General features: G+C 38.4%; 1 protein-coding gene across 5 annotated transcripts in view; it reads left to right on the forward strand.

The window, feature by feature from the left end:
• The window catches only part of LOC138740337 (transmembrane protein 164), a 96,068-nt gene that overhangs the window by 73,739 nt on the left and 3,242 nt on the right, over window positions 1–19,087 (forward strand). For 3 of the 5 annotated variants that reach the window (XM_069892848.1, XM_069892847.1, XM_069892846.1), the window contains 2 exons: window positions 8,426–8,526; window positions 13,724–18,009. In XM_069892848.1, the coding sequence (XP_069748949.1) occupies window positions 8,426–8,526; window positions 13,724–13,930 (308 nt within the window). In that variant the 3' untranslated portion in view covers window positions 13,931–18,009. Of the gene's footprint in view, window positions 1–8,425; window positions 8,527–13,723; window positions 18,010–19,087 lie in introns of those variants that run through there. The other 2 variants (XR_011342840.1, XR_011342839.1) reach the window with 2 other exon arrangements.

The raw sequence follows: 19,087 nt of genomic DNA on the forward strand, positions 1-19,087 counted from the left end.
GTGATTTAGTACACTGGCTCTGTGTTTCATTCTCAAATTGGGTTCATCAATTTGCAGCCAAAAACCAGATTCATTTAAATGCAAAATCTCTCCAGTTCTTGCAAGCATTCAGTTTTGATGGGGTGGGGTGGTGGGGGGAAGTTACCAAAATGACATCTTAGAGAAAAATCGAAAGATCAATTTGGCAATTCATTTGTAAGGATTAACTACTGTGAGAAGAGCCAATTGAAGTTACAGTAATAGAGTTTGGATCATGGAAACAGACCCGATGGCCCAACTTGTCCATGCCATCCAAAACCTAAGCTAGTCCCTTTTGCCTGCTTGTGGCCCGTACCCCTCCAACCCCTTCTTATCAATATACATGGCAAAATGTCTTTTAAATGTTGCAGTTGTATACATTTCTACTACATTTCAGGCAGCTCATTCCACCAGTTGTGTGGAAAAAGTTGCCCTTGGATCCCTCTTTAAATCTCCCCCCCCCCACCCCACTTTAAATCTATGCCCTCTTGTTTTAGACTCCCCTGCCCCACAGGATTAAAAAAAAAGACTATTTACCTCATCCATACCCCTCACAATTTTATTAAAACTTTCGCAAAATCATCCCTTAGCCTCTTCTGTTCGAGGTAACTCAGGCCAGGACCAATGCAGTGATCCTGGCCACCCCTTCGCTGCGGAGCCTATCAGGGTAGAGATTCTTCTTGCTGTTTTCATGGCCTGCTGATGGTGAGTTGGAGCTTCAGCCAACTACTTCATAATGACCTTTAAATGGGCTTGGAAATGGGTCAACTGGTGGGTATTCCCGACGACTTCTGCATTTGCATTTCAGCCACTACAACTTCCACAATTTACCATCATGAGTGAAACGAAAGTCTGCCACACCTGCTGAGTTTCTACAGCACGTTTGTATGTTAACATTTACCAACATGACACCTTTTACTTATTAAGTTAGGAAACTGAACAAGAATATTGGGAGACTTGTATTCAAGGAATAAAATTGTATCGGTGCTGACATCATAAACCATGTTCACTTCTGTGCTAAAGTAACTTTATATTTTCTATATTAAATGTTTGGATTAGCTGCACCGGTTGTAATAAATATCTTGGTTTTCTACTCAAGATTTAGGGTGACTTGCCTTCCACTCTGCTCTTGCGGGCTCTGAAGTGATTGATGAGGCCAATGTGTGAAATGCAGACTTTTGATTGGGGGTGGGTGCTTCACCCATGGGACTGCTCGTTGTGTGTGCAAGCATTTTGAAAGTCACTTTGCACTTTAAAGCAAAATGAAAAGTGCAGATTTTGCATTGTGAGTAGTTATTGCCTGCAGTGAGTATTGTAGGTTGAAAATAGGTTGTATTTCTGCCTACTTGACCTTCTGGAATATTTTTATCAGTTAAAACCTAGATTTCCAGCCCTGTTCAATAGCCAGTGTAATGCTCTCGTTTCTTTGGATCTTCAGTGGACATTGTAATGTATCGAATATCTTGTTTAAATGATTAAGAATCTGCATGTTTTGAATTTCCTAACCATACCCTTTTATTTATATAAATTCCAAATCTATCTGGATCATTCCAAAATAAACCTTCCATTGTTCAACCATTCTTCAGCAACTCTGCAGGCATTATTCCTTCCCTCCATGCACAATCGGAATTTCTTGATTCTGAGTTTATAAAGTAGAACTTCCTGGGCTAAGCATTTAACAAAGAACTGACCCATTGGGGGAACAGAAAAATTTCTGCATAATTTGGAGAGGGTAGGAGAGGTTGCACATTTGAATGTGCTGAGTAAATACAGGCGAAATGCCATCATTTAGGGATGGCTGCATTGTTGCCTAGTATGGAAGACTCCTGGATTTAGCCAGTGTCAAAACATCACTGCATACACATAAGAATGTATTTCTATGTTTTATTTCCAAGCACAATATCTTTTTCCTTATCTGCAACTTGTAGTTGTAGTGCATTCCATTTAATCGCTAAATTTGTGGTAATGTTTGTTGGTAGATGTGTTCTAACCTTCCATTTTGCAATTGCCCCAATGAACATGGTATAAAATATCTGGTGTTGTACCAACTTTTACAGAGCCTGCAGCTGTGATGAACATTTTTTTTGCAGCCTAGCTTATGCTATATGTCCTTTCTCCTGTCCTTCTTCATTTCAGCTCAACAGTAGAGGCTTATCATCTATTCCTCGTGTCTTTATGCCTTCTCTTGAATGCATTTCTGCTTTTTGTTACATCTATTGCCATTAGATTTCTATGTGCACACTTCAGGTCGTAATTATGCTGTAATTACATCCTCTTGCCAGAGATGGCAGGTGACACCAACCTCTGAGCACGCACACACAAGATTTCACTCACTTCCCTACTCTGCAAGTACCAACAATTTTTTATCTGACTAGAAATAATAAGACCAATGCATAGTATTATAAGGACTAAAGGTGATTTCAAAATATACATTGAAATAAATTCATAATCTTGGTCTAATTTTTCCCAACCCACTTATTTTACATCTTGAATTTCTTTCTCATTCTTCACTGTTTCAAGGCCATATCAGGTTGACTTCTGTCTGAAAATTTACTTATCACACAACCTGTATCATTTACTGTACAAGTTTACAAGCCATCTTATTGAAAATAAAAATATGATCAGACATATTGACAATCTGAGTGGACATAAATGAGTGCACAATCTGGATTTTCATTGTTGGAGCACATCATATTTTTATAAAATATTGTATTGTTTAACTTGGTAAAGCGAGGTCAGGAGTTCTGATAGTTAGGTCTAAATAAACTTGACAAAAGCTGTTTCGGCAACAGCTGTGTGCAGACACTGAAATTTAACCTCATTCAACAAATGATCTAACAATGGGTTTTGTGTGCGTATTGTATCTTAGTGCTTTCCACATATACGCTGACCTTGAAAATGAACAAAACCACTGCAATCAAAAAGCTGACTGGGTTGCAGAAAGACTGGCAATACAAGTGAAAAAGTATGGTCAGTAGACTTTGGCACTTCTAAGCAGATTTTAAGAGAAGTTTTTGCTTGCAATAAAAAAAAGACCAGTAATCCAAGTGATGAAAGTTAAACTGATGGTCATGGGAATCTTCATTTTTTTAGTTGCAAGAGGATTTGGGTATAAGAGTAGAGATTTTTCACTAAATATATAGAGCCTTGGTGAGATCGTTCCTGCAATATTGTCCACTGAGTTGATCTCCCGATCTAAGAAATGGAACACTTGAGAGAGGATGGCAGCAAAGGTTCTCTCAACTATGACCATTCATCTCTGGATCATGTGGTTCTTTTAAATTCTTCTTTCGAAAGTGTCTTCAAACTGCACTGCATGGATTTGATATATTTAGCTATGGTATTTCTGTTTAATTCATTCTGTCGACTTGCACTGATGGTTCCTACTGAGACTTTTGAAAGGTGCATAATTGAAGTGATTTGGGGTTGATAATGGAATAATGGTCTGAATTTGGGTGTAGAAACCTGACAATTGGTGAATTCACTAGGCTTTGCTGAAAAATCCATTTGGGGGATGGGAGCCAGTGAAAAATCTTATTGAAATTAATTTAAAATGAAAATAAATGCGCAAAGGCTGGCACCGTTTGCGGTGCTGGGGGAGCTTGGTTGTGCATGCACGGTTGAGAGTTTAATTATAGGTTCACCTGCGCGAGTGGTCAGCTGGAGATCTGAGGAGGGTGAATTTGGTGTCGACAATGTCTGTTGACCATTTAATAACATTGAACAACGTTCAAGCAACCGTTAAGCATCCTAAAAGAAGATTAAAGATTTTTGAACATTGTTTAGCATCATAAAGACGTTGAATGTTGTTGAACAACCTTAAATATTGTTAAGCCATGTTAACTTTTATACTAATATTTTGTTAAGAATAAACCACTTAGAATGTTACTTAGACTTTTCATAGAACAATTAAGAAGGTTACAAGTTTTTGTTATAAATAAAGGATATAAATGCAAAAAAAAATAGAATTTGATTAAATTTTTATTTCTGCTAGCAGTTGCAAATTAAGTCATGATGTAAATCCAGCAAGGCTTCATTTACTGATGCATGTATGAATTCACATAATTTGTAGTTTCCCTGCACTTCAACTGATTGAAACCTGGTGCACGTAGTTGTCAGTTTTAATCTTAAAATCATAATTGAATGCAATTCTACAAGCCAACACTTTTATCATCAAATCCAGCAGCTCTTGCCTATAAAAATGGATGATTTGTGACACAGAGAGAAAAGGGTCCGGACTCGTAAGGTTGGAACTAAAATATTGGATCCTAAAAAATGAATAAATAGCAGAAAAAAAACAAGGTCGCTGCATGTTGAATACTTCGATGTACAGTGCATTTTAGGCATCTTCATATCTCTCCATCATTCAGGACAGAACAATCTTTTTGACTGATATCTCTGCCTTTAAGTTATACACTCATCACAGGAACACAGTACTATTTATAGGATGCACAGTATAGAAACAAAGAAATATGGAAGATAGGAGCAGGAGTAGGTCATTCGACCCTTCGAGCCTGCTCCGCCATTCAACGAGATCATGGCTGACCTTAAAGTTCAGTACCCCGTCCCCGCCTTCTCTCCGTAACCTTTAATGCCCTTATACTGAAGTATAAAGTTATGCACCTCATTTGAGGATATTTCCCAGTTGTACCACAGTTACTGCTGAAAAAGACCAAGTGATCAACTATATGGTAGCCTTCAAGCCAAACTTTGTCCTGATATGGACTTCATCTGAATCAAAGTCCTAATGCTTGGTAGCTAGTGTGATTGTGAGAGCCACATTACTGTGCAAGCTATTGCAATTCGGGGACTAAGCCCATCACACCTTTGATATGGGCACAAAGGTAGGGCAGCAATAAGTTATTGAACCTCAACTAACAATCCAAAGACCAGAGTTCAAATCTCATTATGTTAGTTGTGAAACTTAAGTTAATAATCTGGAGTTTAATTGAAAACTAGTCATTGGGAATAATTACACCAAAGTTACTTATTGTTAGAAATTCATAAATGTCCTTCACAAGAGGAGATCTACTGTCCTTACCTGGCTTGATCTCATCAATGTGTTTGGCTTTTAAATTCCCTCAAATGATCAGGCAAGACACTGTTTAAGGACAATGAAGGGTGGGCCTTGTCCATGAAGCTCAAATCCATAAAAGTGAAAGAGTTTTAAAAAAATGGTATAGTGTGATTGAGTTTTGATTTTATTTTAGGGGAATGGCACGGATCCTGAGGAAAGAGCAAGTTATTCCATTTAAGTTGGGCTTCACTTGACGTAGCCTTCATCCAGTATCTTGGTAAATTGAATAACTTGAGGAATTCTTCTTTTCGTTATTTTTATTTACATTGAAATTTCACATCCGGATAATCTGTTTAAAAAAAGTACATTACACTTAAATCATACAATTTCATCCAAGATAACCTACATTTTAATCAAACAGATTATATTGTATTGATATTTTATAAAAAAAAATCTAAAACCACTCCCAAGAAAGAAGCTGTTTGGCCGAAAAAAGGCAGAATTCTTATCAGACGGATAAATGACCTCATTAGTCAACAGGTCTACCTTCATAACAAATCAAAGATTATAAAGTAATTAAAAAATGTTTGAAAATTTGAATTCAAATTGGAAATTGAGTGTCAAATCCTCTCGAAATTTAAACATGACATTGAGCATAATTGGGGGGGGGGGGGGGGGGGTTAACGATCCTCCACTTGAGGATTTCTAAATAGTTAGGAGAAACAATGAGGCTCGTGTTGAGAGAAAATCTATCCAGTTGAAGGGCAAGGACAAATTGTTAGTAAAATGATTATCAGTGTAAGAATAAAGAAAAAAACATGCACAAAGAGTAGGAGGGGAGAAAAATGGTAAAACATACAAACTTAAAGGTTTTTTTTCTAAATGCCCACAGCACATGGAACAAGATAGATGAAATACAGCAACAACTCGAAATACATCGGCATGGCATGTTGGCATGGTGATCGGCAAGGTGGTTCCAAAGTGATGTTTCCCTTCAAATGCATTGGAGAAGCCAAATTGGCAATGGTAGCCTTGGTGACAAATTCACTGAGTGCATTCAGCACCGTTTCTTAGAACATTGTTTTCCCTCTATTTATTTTCTGCAGTTCAAAATAAAACCTTTACAGTAAGATTTCTAATAACACACCTGGGCACCAGCTGTCAACTTCCTTGGCCTCCGCAAGGATGAAGATCAGCAACCAGGAGAACCCGTCAACTATCCGGATTCGACCTTGATCTCCTTGGCAGCAGCATTGAGATATTTCTGGTTGTAAGCCTCTGACACTTTAGAAGTAGGTTGGCAGATAACAGATTTAAGTTATGTGATCACCACCCTTCATTTAACGTCAGCACCTCTGCCTAACAGCAAAACTGTTTCCAAGTGCTTGGACTGTAAAATCTTTGGCTCGGTCTGGACCCAAGACTGGCCTTTTTGCTTTGAGAATGCTATTTCCCTTCTTGCAGTGAGTAACAAGACTTGCTGTTTTCTTTCACTGTCTGTTCATGTGTAAAGACACAGGATTAATTAATGTTCTCATGGATAAGGATCCTCTAGGAAGAGGGATAATAATGTAGTTTGTCTAGAACTGGCTCGACAGATTAGGCACTCCAAGACTGAAGGCATTATTTCAGGTTAGGAGACATTAATTAAGATGAAGATGGGAAGGTTCATGAATTTGAAATTCCCCACCGGAAACAGGCAGGATATTGGAGCTGAGGCCAATGAGTCTTCCTGTGAACAGCAAGGCAGGCAGCTGGGATTGGGTGGCCTTTCGTTCTTAACAAGGAAGGATCAGAAAATAACATGGCTCAGCGATGTCCACCTCCAAGAATAATTCGGCCATGAAGCAATGGAAATGGTGTAGATTATTACGCACACGAAAAGATGGAAGAAAATGTAACCATTGTAAAGACTGGTGTTGTGATTTCCAATTGTGTTGATCCCAGTAACTCCCTGTACAGTTCTAGTATTCTGCCAGTGGAAGTACAATTCATGTGCGTTTGGATAAAATTACTGCTTGGAGAGATTATTTTGACTTTCCATGAAACTCCTGTAAAGTGATGAGAGGCCTGCTGAGTACAATGTATGGACTTTTTAAAATGTGAAAATAAACTTTATTCATAAAAAATCGAAATGTATTTAATAAGTGAACATTTTCACCACGTCATATATTTCAGTTACTCCATAATGTGAGATGAGTTGTCATTGACGTTCATTGGGTTTTAATGCAGATTCCATGGTGCGTAGGATGAGAAAGATCCTGTGGTACTCTTCCCTCCCTCCCCCCCCACCCCCCAGTGGCTGCATCCAACTTCAGTTGGTCTCTCACCTCATGGAGTGCCAGTCTGCAGCACTCAGTGTAAACAATGGCAGTTTATTTTTCACAAATATACTTTATTCATAAAAATACATATACAGGAAATGCAATATAATCAGTATGTGTTTCTTTACATTCATTGTGCCATCAGATTAATATATTTTATTTGCAATGTCTCAAAGCCACTCATGTTTTTTTTCTTTAAGCAACACACCCATGAATTGTTAGAGAACTCAACCCCTCCATGAACAGTGGCAGGAGCACCCTAAAACTGGTCTTTCCCTACAATCCTTTAGTGGTGTCTGTACTGATCTTCATTACATCCTTTGGCACATACTCCAGCACCTAGGAGCGTGCCAGTTGGCAGTGTTCGCTCATGGACAGCTTCTTACTCTGGAAGAACATCATGTTTTGGGTAGATCAAAGTGGATCTTTCTCCAGGTTGGTGACCTTCCAGCCAGAGCTGTTGTTTGTCTTGGTACGTGTATGGTAGAGAGCATTCTTAACTGGTTGCATCACTCTCTAGTATGAAGGTATTTATGCACAGGACAGCAAAAGTCTACAAACGGTTGTGAACTCAGTTGGCAACATCACGGGCACCAGCCTTCAGGGCATTGAGGACATCTACAAGAGGCGGTGACTTAAGAAAGCAGCCTCTATCCTCAAGGACCCCCAGCACCTAGGCCATGCCCTCTTCTCTCTGATATCGTCGGGAAAAGATGAGCAAAAGGACAGCTTCTTCCCCTCTGCCATCAGATTCCTGAATGGACCACAGGCACTAATGACCTCACTTTCTCTTCTTTTTGCACTAATTAATTTATTTTTAAAAAATATAATTTATGGCAATGTTTGCTCTGCTGCTACAAAACAACAAATTTTGTGACGACAATAAACTCTAATTCGGATGTGTCCCTGGGAACACCAGTGTATTAATGCAAGCATGAAGTTAACAGCGAGATTGACTTTGGATAAATTCAACTGCTGATGCAATCCCCTGTACGGTGAGAAATGAAATGTTGGCCAGTGAATGAGATATTTTAATGAAATAATTCATCTTTACATTTTTTTCCAGGTGTGTACCAACCTGAACCATTGGGTGATTTCTGGTGGGCCCTTCTTGCTACTGGGCTTCTATTCTTCTATCATTTTACCATTTTGCAGATTCTCGGATTGGTGAGTAGAGCAAAAGCTGATGTTCCTGTTCATCACAAAGATGTATCTTTCAGTGCAATATGTTCCTGAATTGTTGTCACCTAGGAAATTCCACTTGGGGCCCAGCCGATCCACTTGGGGCCCAGCAAATCCACTAGATACCATCAAATCAGATAGGTTTTGATTATATTTAATCCTTGTCCCAGTTTCCTTCCAAAAATACATGTTGAACAATTATTAACATAAAACAGAAAAGGCTGGAGCTGCACAATAGGTCAGATGGTATCAGTTGGGAGAGAAACAACAGTCAATGATCCTTTACTGGAACAGGAAAAGAGGGGAAAACAGGCCTGGTAAGTAGGAGAGCGAGAGCAATGTCTGGGTTAGGTTGCAGACCAAAGGTAACTTTCAAACCAGGAGTTCGAGTCAGAAATAAACAAGCGATTGAAACATTCCTCTGTTTCCAGGCATTTGTGTGAAATTTCTGATCAGCTATTGGACTGCAATTGAGACCAAAAATTGTTTTATTTCATTGTCCCATGCGGCAGGTTCTAACACCAAACTTTCCCTCGTCTCAAAAATATTCTTATGATGACTTTAAAAAAAAATGCCATTGAAGATTTGACTAAATTGATGTGCTTGCTGTGAGTTACCTACTCATGAGCAATATATTATTTAATTAATAATTCTGGAATCACTGCAATGTGGTCCCGCAGCAGAAATGAGCTCATTAATAATTCATAATTTTAAAAAAAGGATTGATTTTCAGTACAACTGATATTCCTCCTGAGCATTTTCCACTTACAATAAGGGCAGGATATAGTGACAAATATTGCCAATTTAGAGAGAAGTCTAACTCACAAGCCAGGGGAAAGAGAATGAGGGTCCACAAAAAAAAGCAGAGGTATTGAAATGAAGAGTAAGAGTTGAATTCTGATCTTGAAATGGAGACTGTGTGTGTCTGTGCTACAGAAGGGTTGTGAGATAGATGGGGGGGGGGGGGTGGGGGAAGATTAAGAAAAGATGAGACAACGATGGAATGTGAAAAGAGGTTGTGGGAGATCCCCATTATATGAAGAAACAAAGAACTTTTTATGTTAAATTTTCTGAACCTTGCCAATAGGATACCAAATTCATTACTTATCAGTTTATACATGAAGGGTGCACACAGGACATTTGCACAGGGGCATAGCAAATCGCATTGGCAGCGCACAGCTTCCAGGAACTTGGATCGATCCTGGTCTTGAGTCCTGTCAGAGTGGAGTTTGCCCATTCTCCCATTGAAAGTGTTGGTGGATCCGGTTTCCTCCAAAATCCTAAAAATGTGCAGGTTGACGGGCGAGGAGCTTTTTCAATAGCCAATTAGTGAAGGAGGGTAGTTGAAGAATTCGGAAGTTCTTGGGTAAATCTCGGAGAATGTTGGTTGCAGAGAGCCCATTGAAGGAAGGGGACTGTGGGTGTGCTCCAAGAGCCAGCATTGACTTTAAAGGCCAAATGGCCGCTATATCTAAAGGAAATATGAAATAATTTTGTTTTAAATTGTGTGATGATGTTAACACGGTCATCGAGATAACATAGAGGACACAAAGTTTCCAGGCTTGGGAGGTTTTCACTGATATACTTCGAGATCTATTTACAAGTGCATTTAAGTTACAAGTTCAATTTTAAATTTCAAAAAGTCCGATTGCACAAGCGCCTGACAAAACAGCGTTCTCCAGTCTTCAGTGAAAAACACGCAGACACACAACCAGACATAAAACACATACAGACAAACATTACATATGGAAGACAAATATCCATAAATAAAATAAATATTCTTTAGATCTCACAACCCATTCAAGAACTTGAAAGGAGGCCTTATGCTCTAACCATTTGCAAAATGTTAACACATGATTAGTAAGGGATTGCTTAAGGTGGGATGTGAGTGGGAAGGGAAGGTTGAGAATCACTGCTCTAGACCCAATTGTTACTGAAATATTTTATTTGGAGTTAGGAAACCATGCACATAATGAGTCAATGAGGTACGATTAAAATAGTGGTTTTCAAGCATTTACTATGATGTGACTGAGACATAACTTCCACTTGCTTCTGCGAACGAAGCAGTTAAGCCCGAGCTGAGACATTGAGAACACCGACCTTTTCTTCTTTGATTTGTTTTACTTTGTCATAATGGAAGTAGCAGAGAACACTGTAGAGCTTGTAACCAAAGTTCTTTTAATTGGAGAACCATTTCTTTAGATTGGAAAATTAAACACCAGCCTCTGCTATTTAAAAGACTGTGAGATGGAAAGCAAGGAATTATAGAGCCAGTTAGCCAGAAGGACAAAATGTCAGTAGCACAGTTGGGAGAGGGGCCAGTTTCCTTACTGTGCTTCTTTGTCAGATAGTACAAGGAAAACGGAATGATTCCTTGCATTCTATGTTGAGTTTTATAGTGATCTTTGCAAATTGGTTCTATAGACCCCCCCCCTAAGCAATAATACCTCTGCACCATGTTTTATCAATTACATTAAATATTTAATAACTTTGTACTTGGCTCACAGTGTGACAATACTGTGCTGATTGTAAGGAGTGTTTCATGTTTAGCATATTCCTTATTTATATGGGAAGTTGGATATCATTATATCCTGACTGTTAATCCAATGATCTGCAAAATCGTAGCATTGTTTTTAATGCAAGTTAACTGAAATATAAGGTGTTTCAGGCAGCCTTGCAGTGAAAAGAATATTTTGTATTTATTTAAAAAAGCATTTTCATCTCCCGGAGACACATTGAAACTTTTGTGCAGAATCAAATTACAAGTTACACTTAGATGAGGGCCTCGCAGTAATACAAATATCCAGTTAATGGTGGAGTTATTTGAGGGACTTCTGACAGCTAGGTTATAACTCTTTCTCCAGATTCTGTAAAATTGACTACGATGGATCGGCAGAGGGTCAAAGTCTGAAGCATTTCTTCAGCGATACACTGTTTTCCATCTAAATTTATGTTGAACTCAGATGGGTCAAAAACTTGCATCTCCTGACTCAAGAAGAGTCACTACTGCTACAGCCAGGTTATAGCTCACAGTTATAGCTCCTGGCCTGTAGCTCGAAACTTGCAGTGGAAAGAAGACATGCACGCCGGTCGTGTATTTGACACTGGGTTTATTCAGGGGCAGCTCTGCCTTTTAAAAGTGAGCTCGGCCTCGTCACCACCGGGGCGTGGCTTGAGTGATCCGGCCGCCGATTGGTTGGTTTCAGCATCTAGGCCCTGATTGGGGCCCCCTGGGATCTGCCAGCAGTGATTGGCCAGATTCACCATTCCATTGCCAGCCAATGGAAACTGGCATCTCAGCCCAAGCGAGGTCTTGCCGGTTGTCTGGTTCGACGGCCATTTCCAATGTTGGCACAAGATGCAGGCTGCTACAACCTTATCTTTAAATATTAAAATTAAGATTGTGGTTGTCAAGTAAGATTCTGGTATTTAATTGGGTGCTGCAGTGAAATAGTTGAGAGGTTTCAGGGCACAGAGGGAAATTATTTAAAAGCATTCCTGTTTTCAGTCTGGAGACTTGAAATTTGATTGGTGATTGGAATAAGGATATAAGTTAAGACAAAGATTGTGGCCATCCATTTAGGAGACACTTTTGCACCCCCATACCTCTCCAAAATAGGTTTGAATAAATGATGTCATTTAGAACTTATGAATTTCAAACTTCTAGAATTTAATTCCATTTTCCATTAAGACTCTTCATTCTTTTTCTGAAACTTTGAACCTTGAAACAGGGACTAAGGCATGGGCTTCACCGCAGCTCTGAATAACCTTTACCAATGCTTGATCTCCTTTGTGCAAATGTCACATGGCATTATTCCCTTTCAAAAAGTGCACGTGTTTTACTTTTCCAGTTACACTCATTCCATATTTTAAATCTCTCCATATTCCATCATTACCTAGATTCTACTACTCACCCATTCACAATAGACAGTGGACAGTTTCTGGTGGCCATTATACCTATTTTGTTAATTTGAAGGAAAGCAGGAAAGATGTACCTACTGTCTCAGGATTACTAAAGTAGTTGACTGATGACTTGTTGCTGTCTGCAAATTAGCTGTTCTTTTTGCAAAACTGTGATTATACTGAAGAACTTTATTGGTTGACTCAAATAATGTCTGAGCACTGATGCGGTAACTTGTAAATATTCTATCACAAGTTGTTTTAGAATTTCATTCAAGTTTATAGTGCATGCACCCACTGATATTGCGAGATGAAGCAATCTAAAGATTATTTATAGTGTTTAGATATATATATATATATATTTGTGTACATGATGCATATCTGAAAACCCTAATCAAGGATTTAATTTTGAATTTCTCAGTAAATGTGAAGGTAGGTTTATTTAGGCTTTTTACTGTGATTCATTGTTAATTGGTAGGATCTTTAGATTTTCAAAGCTTCTAACTACTAGGTGGAATAATAGAATATAAATTAAGAAAGCAGGCTTTAGATTGGAACTATTTTTAGCTGAGTAGATGCAGGGACGTAGCAGTGGTTGGGATTGCTTGTTTTTGTGTCAGTGTTTTGCAGAAAGGGCAATTATTGTGTTGAAGCTCCCATTCCCCAAAAGGAGCTCTGATTTCAAGTGCAAAGACCTCAAAGGCCAACAGGTAGGCAGGACTAGTGTGGGTGGGACATATTGATTGGTGTGGGCAAGTTGGGCCAAAGGACCCGTTTCCATGTTGAATGACCCTATATATAAATTTAAAAAGAGATAAAGACAAAAGATAGATCAATAATAACAAAAAAAAGTTCAATGGTGTCATTAGGACTTTTTGTGTTGTCGTAGTAATTCACGATTGATATAGAAAGGGGAGGTTCAAGAGCCTGATAGCCGTTGAAATGAAACTGTTCTTAAACCTGGAGGGGCTGGACTTCAGGTTTCCGTATATTCTTTCCGAAGGCAGCAGCGAGAAGAGGTTGTGACCAGGGTGATAGGATCCTTTATGATGTTGGCTGCTTTCTTGAGGCAGTGCTTCACACAGATGTCTTCACTGAATGTGAGGTCGGAGCCTGTAATGGTCCTGGCTATGTTTGTGACGCCCCAGTCTTTTGCATTCTCTGCTTCCTGCTCCTCAAACAAATTAATATTTCACTACATTTTATTTACATCAGTGAAATGATCCACAGTCCCTTGAGGACAGTTTATCTGCAAAATTTGACAATTTGTTATATTTTTAAGGTCACGGAAGTTAACCTGAACAACATGCTTTGTCCTGCGGTATCAGACCCATTCTACAGCTCCTGGTATCGGATCTGGGCATCAGGACATCAAACACTGATGACAGTGACACACGGAAAGCTGGTCACTCTCCTGTTCTATGTCACTGCTCCTGCCTGCAAGTATATGGTGGACATGGTCAAGCTGCCACTCAAGAAATTTGTTTGAAATATTGCAGTAAATCTTCTCTTGCAACGTACATTGTTGAGGCAAATGTTCAATTAAGATGAAAGGAGATTCTAAAACATAGATTTAGGAAAATTGTTGGCTGCAGTCAATGGTTCTAGAGTGGCAGTAAGGGATCTTTATCTGAAATAGTTTTATACCTTTTTCAGAAAAGAATTGGAAAAGACCCTACAACAGAGATACAATATTTCAGATCCATCAAGTTCAGAAAGGGATATTATTGTCATACAAAACAAGTTGTAGCAAAAGACAGAGGAAAGTGCTGGGCCAGATACTTCCCCTTACTGGTCTCCCACCCAAATGCTTTGGGTGTGCTTTTAAAACAAATAGACCACATCTGTTCTAACTTGTAAATAATATAGATGAAAAATTAATAGTGTTTATATGCATTAACTTTTTTTCTGGACAATTGAATGGAGGAGGCCAGTTTACTTAAGTATAATTGAGAAAAACTGTCTGGAGTCGCTCAGCATTTTGCTTTCCAGCTTGTTCCATCACTGAGATTTTTAAAAATTTACAAGTGATGTGTTCTGTTGATTGCATCCTTGTCAAGGTCATGCGTGGACAGTTTGCTGATTGCCCTTAATGGACTTGGGGCACCAACCTGGGAAATGTCACAACAAAAAAAGGAAGTGTGTACATGAAGATATTGTATCTGCCTTTTGGTGCCCAGTTTTAATTTGTTGATGTTGGTCTTGCACAACTAAAAAGATGTGATGAGCAGAGTCATTGTCACATGATTTCCTTTGCCAAGATTAATCATCGGAAGTAAATGCTCTGTGTATAAAAAAAGATGATTCGGAAGGTGTTACTGCATTTAATTCTTCCATGTAAAAATTGATATTTTATTAATTTTAGCTTAATTGTGATGGTTACTTGTGCTTTGTGTGTTATCAAAAATTTGAAAGTACCTAAGGTGGCTTGTATCTGGCTGTACATCCTAGTCATACAAGAAAAAATGTAGCTTGGAGTTGAGTGAACTTTTTCCAAATCTTAAATCAATTTCCTGCTATAGTAACAGGAGAGGTCTTTCAATAGGTTTAAGCCAGTAAAAGCTTTCATTCATAATTTAAACATTCCTAATGCACTGATGGAATGTCATTTTGACCATGAAAAGGTTTGTCTCTCTGTTGATTTTTTTTGAGCAAGTACTAGTCTAAAGGCGACGTGGCTGAGTTATAATCAGTATTTGATGTGTTCGAGTAACTCATTTCTTGTGCATCTGATCGGCTACCTGCTGCAAATCGTATCAATCTCATTGCAAGGCATTCATGTAGAGTTTGAAGGTTTTAATTTGGCTTCCTGCAAATCGTATTTCTATAATTTCACTACTGCTCCAAATGAACAAGTACAATCTGTAGAAAAATGAGCCCAATTTCCATTGTTAGGTGAATAATTCCAATTGTAATTGGTTTCATAGCTTGAAGATGCAGGAATGAAAGTCAACCTGTATCCCATTCCCTTTCATTTGTACAAGACATTTCCTATTGATTTTATTTGACATCCGTGCAAAAGTTTACTTGTTTCTGCATAACAAACAGATCGTTCATTTGGAAGCCATTTGTTGGGGAGTACATTGATATTTGTGTGTTATACTAATGATCAAACTCTTGCCCCTACTAATGATTTTAATAATAGAGGTTTTTTTTGCTCATTCGGTCTGTAAATTGTATTAAAATAGTCTTTGGTGCTTTAACTTTCTCTCCTCTTCCCACTATGTAACCTTCATCATGTAAATATTTCTCTGGTTAATGCTGCCTTGCAGTAGTTCAGTGGAAGAAAGTGTGTTGCTGGACGAAACTGTGCAGTAGTTCAGTGGAAGAAAGCGTGTTGCTGGATGAAACTGTGCCTTCCCTTTTCTTCAGGTAGGATTTTATTGCTACAATTCACTTGAATTACTGAGAAAGCAACTGCCCAAAGCCTGTGATGTTCACACCAGACTAAGATCGAGTCGCCTTAACTTTCTGACACTGGTTTGTTGATGAATAGATACTTACAGAAAATAATTACATTTTTTCTCCAATGGCTGGTGAGTGAAAGCTTCATTTGCTTTCATCGATGATCTGCACACCAAACAATCTCATACCTATGACTGGTCTGTGCTGTTTACACCACGTTAATACATTTACAACTGACACTCCCAAACCCAGGCTAGGAAGAGAAAAATAGAGGGGTGATTCTTCGCAGCTTACCGTGCTCTATAGAGTATAAAGATGAAAGCACAAAGGTGCCTTCTGCAGTTAAAATCGTATCCTCACACTCAGAGACCCAACAAGTTCTTAACTGAGCTTATGGTTATTAGAAGGGAAAGGTGCAAAAATATTGAAACCATAGTCATTCCTCGTACTACTTTATAATTTACCTACATTGGGAAAATGTTATTTAAAAAAAAATCCTGCCTTGATGAAGGATTCTGACCTGAAATATCTCCCAACGATGCTGCTTAACCTACCCAGTTCCTCCAGCAGACTCGTGTCTGCTTCATATGCAGCATCGGCAACTTAAGTATGGATCGGCCTTCTGGTTCCTTCAGCTTACTTCACCGTTCAATAAAAATAACTGGTCCTTTACCTCAACTTTACTTCCCTTCTTGATCACCTTGTTGGTTTCCTTAATGTAGAAAAATTTATTGACACCAGCTTTGAATATTCTCAACGATTGAACACCAATGCACTCTAGAATTACATCTCTCCGTATAAATTTTACCTGGCCTCAATCCAAAATGGCCAAACTTGAGGCTGTCTCCCAATTCTGCAGTTCTCCAGAATGACCACTTCATTTAGATTTCCCTCAGAATCTTGTCTGTTTGAATTACTTCACTTTTAAACCCTGGAGCGACTGACCAACCTTTACTTAAATCCTCTCCCATACAGCAATTCCTCTTCTTGCGAAAAATGGATTTGCATAGGAGAAAGTTGAACTCTGGAATCTATGCCTTCCTAATGGTTAATTACGTAGTTAATCTAGATTCCGGTTTTTAAAAAATCAACTGGATGTTAGGAATATTTATGCTGTTTGCAACTATTGCTTGTGAAGTAGGGGCTTAATTAGAAATTGTTGAGCTTTTGAATAACTAAATTAATTGAGAAGTCAAAAGACACATGTATATTTCTTTTTTGTTCTGCTTAAGATTTTAATGGTGCAAATGATGAGTAGGAAGATAAAATCCACAGTTTTTGAATGAATGTTCGAATAGACTTGTCTTTTGGATACATTTCATAAAATGGGTTATTTTACATTGCCTTTTCATGGTTTAAGTGCAATGTGAAGATATTCCAAGTATACAGTGAGATCTCTCCTGTTAACATTAAAGATGCAACAAAGCTGGAACTTTGAGCAAGCCATTTTTGCTGAGGTCAACTAGCTCCACAAACAAAACAGTGTTGAGATTATGACTTGGACATAAAAGGATCCTCAGAAGTGAAGCTTTACTTGGTTCCAGGTTTTGAAAAGATGCCTTGTAAAGTTGCTTAATAGCTTCAAGATCATGTGGCCTTCTTAAAAATATCTGCAAACCTTTCAGTCATATTGATATTCCAACTCAGGGAGACAAGGAACTGTTTGGAACCATCTGGCCAGTTATAGATGAATGTCTTACTGATATTTATTTTTAGCACTTTCCATTTTACTTCTTGTAATTTTAAGGGGCCATCAAAAAAAAACTCACAATGACAAGAATACTGCAGTTTAATATTTAAAATTGAGGTTTGTTTTTTTTCCAGACTTGTTTTTCATTGGGGCATCTGAGACTCTTGAGGTTTTGATCAGGTGTGTGTATTTCAACTAAAAAATGTTTTAATGCAAAACCTCAGGTGAAATATTGGAACTACTAAACAAAGGGAAAAAGGGAGTTTGTACCTAGTTCTGGAGAATGTCACTTATTTTAAGTGAGGTTTGCTATTCATAAAAGAAAATTACTTCAAGCTGTGTCATGAAAAATTAAGACTGTAGTGAATTTTAAGTTATTGTCAGAGGAATTTTTATCACAAGCCTGATATTTCTAGTTGCTTTGTATGTTTATAGAAAATGGTTTAATAAAAGTTGTGCATTTTCACCTAGAAGTGTCTTGTTATTTGATGTCATCAAACTCCAGCTAAGTTTCCACAGTACAAATACTTGCATTTTCTTTCAAAATGTTATGCATTATACATCATTCAGTTTTGTGAATGAACCTGTGCTCATAGAGAGAAGATGATTCTGACGTTTCACATTTCTACTGTCTCTTTACTGCATATTTTGAAATGTGCTGTTCCAACAATGGAGTTTCACAATGGAAAATATGTACTTACTATAACCATGTAACCATTTATGGAGCGGAAACAGGACATGTTGGCCTTTCGAGTCCACACCGGTTCACTGATTTTGTGCGCCCTCTTCAGGCATTGGTCTCGGTAGAACTTCATTCAATAACGATGGGTGAATTCAATGCAGGTGGAATCAGTCGTAGAAATGTTTGTGATGTTGGAGGACTAACTGTCAGGGACAAGCCATGGCTGTCAGGTCTCTGGAATTAAAGCCTGGCCTTGTGGTCAAAATGAGAAGGGAGGGTGGGAAGAGGAAGGCTGTGTTGAGAGGAGATGACAGTGAGTTCAGCTTCCATCTCATTGTCGAAGAATTTTGCCTGATTATTCCCCAGGAAAAAAAATTAGTATGGCAGGATGGCAAAAAGAGAAATTATAACCCTTCTTCCCAAGTACAGACTTCGAAGGATTAAATTTTCTTCTTTTCACCACATTCACACCAAGACCCCTGAAAATGATGAGCTTTCAGTATAGTTTAAGAAAAATTGAAAAGATCATGAACTTACAAATAACAGTACTGTATTATAATATTTACCTTTTTCTATTTGATGGAAATAGCAAATTTGACATTAAGCAGAGTTGGAGGACAAGGATCATATTCTGAATGGCTGACTGTTGCTTGTGGTGTCCACAAGGGTTGGTGTTGGAGCCACTTCTTTTTAGGTTGTCTATTAATGATCTGGATTATAGAATGAATGGCTTTGTGGCCAAGTTTGCAGATGATACCAAGGTAGGTGGATAAGCAGGTAGTGTAGAGGAATCACGGAGGCTGCAAGAAGACTTGGACGGATTAGGAGAATGGGCAGAGAAGTGGCAAATGAAATATAATGACGGAAAG

This window comes from Narcine bancroftii, chromosome 8 (genome assembly GCF_036971445.1).
Source record: "Narcine bancroftii isolate sNarBan1 chromosome 8, sNarBan1.hap1, whole genome shotgun sequence".
In the NCBI taxonomy this organism is placed as follows: Eukaryota; Metazoa; Chordata; class Chondrichthyes; order Torpediniformes; family Narcinidae; genus Narcine; species Narcine bancroftii.